The following is a 9,148-nucleotide window of genomic DNA, read 5'->3' as shown; positions in this document are numbered from 1 at the left end:
AACTATTGTCAGCCTATGATATCTAACAGTACATAGTGTTTGTACTGATACTACCTTGTTGCATTCTTTTATGGGTGCAGAGTACGTGAAAGGTTCCACATCCCCTCCTCGCGACTGATTCCCGAGGCTTTGCTGTTGAGTGTCTAGGGTGAGCATGCTTGATGGATCCGCAGCCCGGAGACTCTTTCTTTATACTTGTCTTTTCTTGGATTCTGAGACAATATTCGTATTTTGAGACTTTGTATTATTCCAGACTTGCAGTTGATTAGTACTGGCTCTTGTACTGTATTCAGACCAGTTCCTTGGGGTTGTATTAGTATTGTACTCCGCACTTATTTATATTTACATTTGAGACATATATTTCTATGGTCCTATTTACTTTATTGTTGTTGAATTAGTGATTTAAGGGACGGATTCGTCTATCAAGGTGGGAAATGGTGGGTGCCCGCACGACTAAGCGATTTGGGTCGTGACATATAGAGCTTAAACTTTCTTTTAGGATCGTTCTGACATATTTGTTACTCGTGGCTACATTATATGGAAAATTTAGTGTAAGACCTTTAATCGTACTCATGGTTGATATAGTGAATTAGACAACAAAGTCAATAACTTCTCTTTTGTTTTTGCTCAAAAGGTAATTGTACATCAATGATAAAAAGTTCGACCACACACTAATACGCGCATAGTGCTTAGCGCCTATAAAATCCTTTTTACATAATCAAACACTTGAAATGAAGCTGAGAAATCCTATAGTTTCTTTATATTTCTTTGTGGCCTTATAGGGGCAGTGGAGAAGAATTGTATACATGGCAAGAAATTCTCGTTAAATATATTGCTAATCTCAAAGAAAATACTTGCATGCTGTAGAAGGGTAATTGAAAGAGACAACATAATTTTAATATCACTTGCAGCAGTTTTCAATGTCAGTTCCTCTGAACTTGATGCATGTACAGAAATGCTAGTAATACATTGGTTTCAATGACTATTAAACATCCCTCACTTTAACCCTGACTTCTGTAAGGGGTTGAACTGCCTTTTTTGGGCTGGGAGGAACAGCTCTCTTTGGGCTCGAAGGAACACTAGTGATTTTGCTTGGTGGAACACTACTGAATTTACGAACCAAGATTGTAAAACATGGCAAAAACAGTAGATAAACCCCTGCCAGGATGAATGGTACAGCAACAAGCCAGCCCAACAACTGTAAAATAGTTCATCATTGAAAATCAGCAGAAGAACATATTTTTTCTTGCTTCTTAATCTAAAAAGAAGAGGAAAAATACAAGGAATAGACGGGAAACATACATCAGGATCAAGATTGTACAGCAGAGACCCTGTCTAAATATTTTTCTATAGAGGTTTGACTTGGAAGTTAGACAAAATTACTGGATTAGTAATTTCTTAGATAATCGTGTAAAACTCACAGCCATAAAGATGCTGATAAATTTGCACGTTATCCATTGGCAAGTCATAATTACTGTCACCTGGCTCCTAGTCAATTTGAAAAGCACTTTTGAGTATTTGGCCGAAAGTGTTTTTCAAAAAAGTACAAAAACTACTTTTTTTTTTTTAGCTTCTGAAAAACAGTTTCTGCTACTCCCCAAAAGTCCTTATTTCCTCCTGAAAGCTTGGCCAAACACCTCACTTTTTTTATAATAAGCATTTCTGACCTCCAAAAATCTTGGCCAAACAGCACTACTACACTATCGATTTAAGGCTCAAGAAGTAGACCATCAATGCAACAATCAGAAGATAATACTTATATGAGAAAAAGACGCTTAAAATGAGAACTTGTTTACCCACCGCATGGTAAATGCTCAGCAAAACTTCCCACGATGCCTTACCAGTCAAGACCTTCTTTAATGCATCTGAGGTCAAGGCAAAATGAGGTCCACCACTCACAGATTCACCTAAACGTAGAAATGGAATCACCAAACTGCAAAAGTGGGAGGCACATAAAGGAATGAGGATACTAAAAATGTATTGAGAAAAATTAAAGACAACATGGTTGAGAGGAAGACCAAAAATCAGATGAAAGCAAATAACAATTCACTACTCACTTAAATAACCTCCAACTTATCTCATTGTACCAGAAGCTAAAAAAAATCCTTTTCTGGAAGGACCTCAAAACTGACGCCAGCTATTTTTCATACAGGAGGAACTAACGTGTGCATATAAACCTGCATCTTCCCTGATAAAATCCCCCCAAGAAATCCTGCTGAAGAAGTCATCACAGGTTCAGGCTTTTGAGAACAGAAGTTGATTGTATGTACCCCTTACTTGTAAACATCAACATCAACAACAACAACAACAACATGCCCAGTAGAATCCCACAATGTGGGGTCTGGGGAGGGTAGAGTGTACGCAGACCTTACCCCCACCTTGAAAGGTAGGGAGGCTATTTCCGAAAGACCCTCGGCTCAAGAGAGAAACAATACAAAAGGTCAGATAGGGACAAGCATATCAAAAACAATATGAAAACGAGGAATAACAAAAGCGAGAAAGTCATGATAGAACAGTCTGGAAAGAAAGGAGCATTAGCTACCATAGATAAATAAGATACTAGAAGTACACAGCCCAACAGATATAAGCAGAAATCAAATGGCAATAAACGAATGAGCAAAACTACAACTACTAGGATGAAAAGATAAGGAACCTAGCCTTCTATCCTAATCTGAGTCCTCCACAACCTCCTATCTAAGGTCATATCCTCAGTAAGCTGAAACTGCGGCATGTCCTGTCTAATCACCTCTCCCCAATACTTCTTCGGCCTCCCTCTACCTCTCCTAAAACCGTCCATAGCCAACCTCTCACACCTCCGCACTGGAGCATCTGTGTCTCTCCTCTTCACATGCCCAAACCATCTCAGCCTCGCTTTCCGCATCTTGTTCTCCACCGATGTCACTCCCACCTTGTCCCAGATATCTTCATTCCTAATTCTATCCCTCCTAGTGTGCCCACACATCCATCGCAGCATTCGCATTTCCGCGACTTTCATCTTCTGAACGTGAGAGTTCTTGACTGGCCAACACTCCGCCCCGTACAATAAAGTCGGTCTAACCACCACTTTGTAGAACTTGCCTTTAAGTTTTGGTGGCACTTTCTTGTCACACAGCACTCCGAAAGCGAGCCTCCATTTCATCCACCCTGCACTAATATGATGTGAAACATCATCATCGATATCCCCATCTCACTGTAAACATCATAGGCAGGAAATCGTGACCCCTCCACCCAAGCCCAAAAAAAAAAGATCTATATTGTCCCCATAACATTTTTGGCGTGCAGATTTTATTGGCATACGGGTAGTACCAACTCAATATACAAGAAGCATACAAGAGAACCTACAGAAGAATGTCTAAGCTCAAGTTTCTTTGTTATTGCAAGCTAAATGCTAAGATTTGATAGTTTGGATCTGAAATTGGTTCATACAACAACTACGCCACAGTCCCAAACAAGTTGGGGAAATATGAATTCTCATTGACCATGTTTCTCTATCTAAACTCATCTCATATCATCATCATGCCAACTAAAAAAAATTAAAAGTCAAAACTAAGTTAAATTATATACAAAGAATAATGATAGGTTCTCTACATTTTTACTTGCATATATTTATGGGCAAAATACATCAAAACACCCCTGAACTATACCCGAAAAGTCGATATCACACCTAAACTATACAGGCGACCTATTACACACCTGAACATCTAAAAACTGAATTTATTACCACCCTACAAGCTGATGTGGCATAAATTATAAAAATAATTTTAAAAAAAGCGCGTATTTTAGTTAAAATTTATTTATTATTTTCTCCTTTTAATTTAAAAAAATATTTTTCTAATCCCCACCCAACCCTCCCTTTCTCCTTCCTTTCTTCTTCATCTTTTTCTTTTTCATTCAACTGCCGCCGCCCCCCCCCCCCCCGCCCCTCTCCCCGCTCCTCCACCCTCACGCCACCCCCGCCCCTAGCCCCAAATTTGACCACCACCACGCCGCCCCTTTCCCCTCCACCTTCTTCACCATATATATCATCAACACTAGATTTCAATAGCCACCACATCCACTAATTTCAATAGCTACTATTAAACCCACCACCACCAAAATCAAAATACCTTCGTAACTTTTTCTTCCCGGGTTCTAGCAATATCCCGTGCATTTCAAAGAGATCAGATGTTCCAAAGAAGGGTTTGATCATATTATTCTTGGCGTTGATTCTTCCTCTTCTCGTGAGAATGCTCATCTGCTGATGTGATTTGATTTTATTTTCCTTCTTCGGAGATTCAATCCCTACATTTGCAGGTAATTAATTAAGTTCTTCCTTTTTGGTTCAAATTTTTCAAAAATTCTAAAATGCTAAACTGGTGCCAATTTGGGTTCTTTTTTTTTTTTTTTAATCTTTTCACTTAATTTTCTTAGAAGTCCCAAAGGGCAGTTCATGCAATATCTTCATTGTTGCCCATTGAAGGGCCGTCCGTGCGATTTCTTATAATAAATTTTAAAGTGGCAAATTGCAATTTTTTTATTTTGGACTTACTGTTTTTTGGTCCCCTAGATTTATTTGAAAAAGGAGGTTCTTTTAAGATTTTCTTGTCATTGTGTGGTTAAAATTGAGTAGTTAAAATTGCACGGACTGCCCTTCAAATGGGCAATGAAGAAATTGCACGAATTGCCCTTCAAATGGGCAACAATGAAGGCGGTGGTGGTGATGGTGAAATGAAGAAGAAAAAGGTTTGGGAAGTGGGGGTGGGGGTGGGGGTGGGGGTGGAGGTGGCGTGAAAGTGACAGAGAGAGGGGTGGGGTGGCAGTGAGAGGAAGAAGAAGAAGGGTTTTGGAGGGTGGCGGGAAGGTGGAGGAGAAGGGGGTGGCGGAATTGTGGAGGAGAGGGGGGATGGGGGAGGAGGGGAAATGAAAAAAATATCAAATTAAAAATTAGAGGATTTTTTGACGTGGGCGTGTGGACCGACGTGGCGATGTGGGGAGAGAGTGTATACACTCTCCCACAGTGTAACCGGGTCATATTATACGAGGAGTAACAAATATCACTTTTCCATATATTAGGTGTGTAATGGGTCGCTAGGATAGTTTAAGTGTGAAAATGACTTTTGGGGTATAGTTTAAGGGTTAATTTATGTCTTTTGCCTATATTTATGATAAGGTCAAATACTGCTAGAAAAGCAATATGTCCAATATCAACATACTAACAAAACTAAAATCTACTCGCAACTAGTGGATATCACCTATATGGATCTTTTTATTCCATTGTGACCTTTCTTATGCCAAGTCTGCATTAATTCCAAAAAAATTGTAGCTCTTTCAAGACAACCTCCTTCCATATGATTTTAGGTCTAAATTGTCCCCTGTTAACACCTTCATTCACATATTTTCACAACTATTTACTGGTGCATCTGTAGGTCGACGCAAGACATGACCAAACCATCTCAAGGCCCTCTCTCAATTTATCCTCGATTCATGCTACTTGCACCTTCTCGCGAATGTATTCATTTCTTTATCTTATCTAATCTTATATGGCTGCAAATCCATCTTAATATTTGCATCTCTGCAACACTCATATTGAGGATATGTTGGATTTTAGCAGCCGACATTCAGTACCATATAACATTGACGGTTTCAATATTTCCCATACGTAATCCTTTGTATAGACGTTGTGGCAGACGGACGTTGAGATGGAATAGGCCCGCTAATATGTCCAATGTTCCTGTTGCAATATGATGAGAGGCTATTCCTCCTGGAACAAAAGGTCAGTCTTATAACTGTTCTGTGGAAATTATCTTCACTTTGGTAAGCATCCTTCTATCTCATAACAGCCCGGTAGCACTTCTCTATCTAGACCATCCGATTTTAATTCTATGAGTAACATCTTCATCTATCATTCATTCCTTGAAACAACGAGCCTAGATATCAAAATTGTTTGCATTTTTGCACCGCAATCCCGTCTAATCTCACCTCAACTTTGCTACTCTCATGCTCTTAAACTTGCAGTGCATGTATTCAGTCTTACTTCTACTTATCCTAAAACACTTCTCTCTAACGTGTTTCTCCATTGTTAGGGATGGCAGCGGTCGATTGTGGTGTGGTTGCGATGTGGGTTGATCTTAACTCGCGAAAGTTTCAACCGCCCGCTCCGTTTAAATTTTCTTTAATTTTTCTTCTTTGAACTCTTATTATAATTCTTTTCACCTCTTTCTTCCTGCCAAATTATTACCAGTAAACTAATATTGTAAATATCTTCATACTTCACAACATAAATGGATTATTTTAGGTTAGTAGAAACAAAGACTTCTCATTTTTACCCTGGCTCTTTACTTCTAGAGGCACAATTGGTTTTACTTATAAGTTCCTATGAAAACTCAAGACAAGGAAAAACATTCATGGTTTGTGGTTCCATATGCTGTAAGTTATGACATGAAAAATGTTCATGGTTTCATTTTATTTAACCACTACACATACCAAAAAGTTGTAATTCTAATTTTGCTTCCTCAAAATAATTTGGCCACTACACATACCAACAGATTCTCACAGATGCTCTATTCAAACATGAGCCAACAGAAACAGAAGCAAAACATGCAACATTTCAGCACGTACATGTTGCCTTATTTTATTCCCCAACCTCTTAGACACCACAGAACTCTTCGTGTCTATCCACTCAGAAAGTGATGAAAAGAAGTCTGAGCAACAAGAACATCTATGGCAGAACCAAGTAATAAATCATGATACGAATCCATATTTCATAATTCGAGGTCCGGTGAATATTTGTTCAATCATCAAGGGGCTTTGATACCGCCTATTTAAACTTTGAGGGGAGGCACATCAGTCTTTGTGACCAAAAAAAAAAAGAAACAGTGCACAAAGGCCCTTTGTTCAGTACCTCAGCTCAATGGGAGTAACAATGAAGTTTGCCAACAGCACAGTTGGTGCATGACACATGGATCCAAGTACTGCAATAGCTAACCCGCATAGAAATACAGCAACCCCTGTCAAAGTAAAGTAGATTGTAGATCAGGCAACCATAGCAAAAGAAATATTCCAGTTAATCATTTACAGCCACTAGCCAGAAAGCTGAGAAACCAAATCATAACTTGCAATATTAATGCTTAAAGAAGTTTATGTTGATTCCGTTGACAGGTTGACATCATTGAAATCCTTTCGTCTTGATGAGTAATTAGATCTAGGCAATGAAACTTTGAACAACTCAAATCCACGTATGATGTCATTGTCCACTGTAGTTCATGGCTGGGAGGAATTATCAATAGATGTGCCATATTTAGCTCATAACTCTCAGTAGCTTCTCGAAAGTGTGCTCTACACTCTATGTCGTCAACATGTTGCAAAGTGTTTAGCATATGAGTAGTCCCATCTGTTGCAATTTCCACTACTCACCTGTATGTGAAAGTATTTGTCGCCAAATCTTTTCAAAGGTCGTGTTTGACTACATTTTCACACCCAACTTATAAGATTTATTACTACTAAATCTTTCTGTTCATATCTAGAATTTTCACATAGATTCCAACTTCATTCTAAAGGTAACTTATGAAGTAAAAGGAAGCTTTTAATTGACTTTTAGACAATATCCGGGAGGACCTGAAGTTGTCCCTCGATTAAGAGAGATAAAGGTTGGGTTCATAAATCTTATATTGTTTCATGTTTGTTGGTAGCTGCATTGTCATATCCAGTACCACCATCACTATATTTTCCTTGACAATTGGATTTAAATCTGAAACTTTGGAAAATCAATTAAAGACTAACACAAATTTGTCGTTTGCAAAAGCAATTCAACTATACCTTGTAATTGTACGAGCTCAAGAGACAACCAAAGTCCAACTTTTGGCCTGTTTTGAATTGTAAAGCACTAAATGTAGAGATTTTGAAGTGGACTTCTATACTTGTCCAACATCTAAATCGCATAAATGAGAATGTAGGTAGGAAAAAGGATTGCTTTCTTATCAGCTGGCCATTCCACTTTCGATGGTTTAAACGAGGCAGTCCATCTGAACAACATTATGACCATCTTGTGTTTCCTCCTTGATTGCAACTTTGCGTCTCAACATTTTGCACGTGGACAAGAAATGAATTGAACACGAGATAAATATTTACCATGAGCTCAAGGTAGCAAACATGTAATGCTTTCATAGCAATAGCTAAAAACAAAAGCTGGGATATTAAAGACTAACTCCATTTTATTAATCTTGACAAATTTATTACTGCCCTCCATATATGATGGTGTTTGACTTGACAAGGTAGTGATTTGACTTGTGTATTAGTGGTAGTGGAAGAGTAAATTTCAAAGATGTAAAAGGTTAATGTGATAATGAAAACATGAATAGTTAAATGAATTTGAATTGTGGAAGATTGAAAGTAGTATAAAATAGAATATTATCGGATGGATAGTAGGATGAAATATGTAGGAAAGGAGGAGAAGTGTAAAACATACCAACAATGGGAAAGAGACCCAATGTGACGCCAAGAGCCCCAGAGAATGCCAATTGCTTTGGCTCTGCACCCCTGAAAAACACACATCACCAACTCTCTATGTAAATGTTGTCATACATTGATCACATTATAATGTGTTTATAATGAGTTACAAGTGTAGAATTTGAGGAATAGAAGTACCTGCGTAGGATCTGGAGAAGAGGATCCACGATCTTCTTGTGAGTCCATGGACCCACTATTAATCCTATCCGTTTCAACATATTAGCCATTCAATTCTGTTCTATTCAACTCAAACTTATTGGAAATGGAGTTACTATACCAGAGCAACAAAATGACAAATATGGATATTGGATCACGCACCCAATACAAAGACTGGAAATGAGTAGCAAAATAATCAATCACTTTGAACTCAACTGCTTCAAATACACTTTGTCTCTTCCTGGAAGGCTTTTATATTATTCTTGATTGAGCTACCAGGGAACGAACGAGAACGACGTCGTATGGTGGTTTGACAAAATGTGAGGTGATCTGTATTAATGTGAATGAAACAAAGAGAGCTCTGATAAACAGACGGGGGAATCTAAACTCCACTCCCTTCCACGTTCCCCCTAATTATTCTATTTATTATTTATTTATTTATTTTAAAGCCTAAATATTGACAAATGAGGGGTGGGATTGATTGGTTGAATTTATTGCTTCAGGCGAA

At 38.3% G+C, this 9,148-nt stretch overlaps 1 protein-coding gene across 1 annotated transcript; it reads right to left on the bottom strand.

Moving 5' to 3' along the window:
• Window positions 1-817: 817 nt before the first annotated feature.
• On the bottom strand, window positions 818-9,148 carry LOC132050230 (uncharacterized). Its single transcript, XM_059441375.1, has 5 exons — window positions 8,623-9,148; window positions 8,444-8,514; window positions 6,881-6,986; window positions 1,801-1,933; window positions 818-1,198 (listed from the first exon to the last, which is right to left on the bottom strand). Exons 1-5 carry the CDS (start codon window positions 8,709-8,711, stop codon window positions 986-988), a joined length of 612 nt encoding a protein of 203 aa, XP_059297358.1. The 5' UTR covers window positions 8,712-9,148; the 3' UTR covers window positions 818-985.

The sequence above is a fragment of the Lycium ferocissimum genome, chromosome 3, assembly GCF_029784015.1.
Source record: "Lycium ferocissimum isolate CSIRO_LF1 chromosome 3, AGI_CSIRO_Lferr_CH_V1, whole genome shotgun sequence".
Taxonomy (NCBI): Eukaryota; Viridiplantae; Streptophyta; class Magnoliopsida; order Solanales; family Solanaceae; genus Lycium; species Lycium ferocissimum.
This window is presented reverse-complemented; position numbering and strand designations above follow the sequence as displayed.

What these genes read in the sequence shown, in the direction of transcription:
- LOC132050230 (XM_059441375.1), bottom strand. Translation starts at nt 8,711, where the DNA reads ATGGCTAATATGTTGAAACGGATAGGATTAATAGTGGGTCCATGGACT. An exon ending in GTTACTCCCATTGAGCTGAG is followed by an intron (nt 1,934 to 6,880) that starts GTACTGAACAAA and finishes CCACTTTTGCAG; the next exon opens with TTTGGTGATTCCATTTCTAC. An exon ending in TGCTGAGCATTTACCATGCG is followed by an intron (nt 1,199 to 1,800) that starts GTGGGTAAACAA and finishes ACTATTTTACAG; the next exon opens with TTGTTGGGCTGGCTTGTTGC.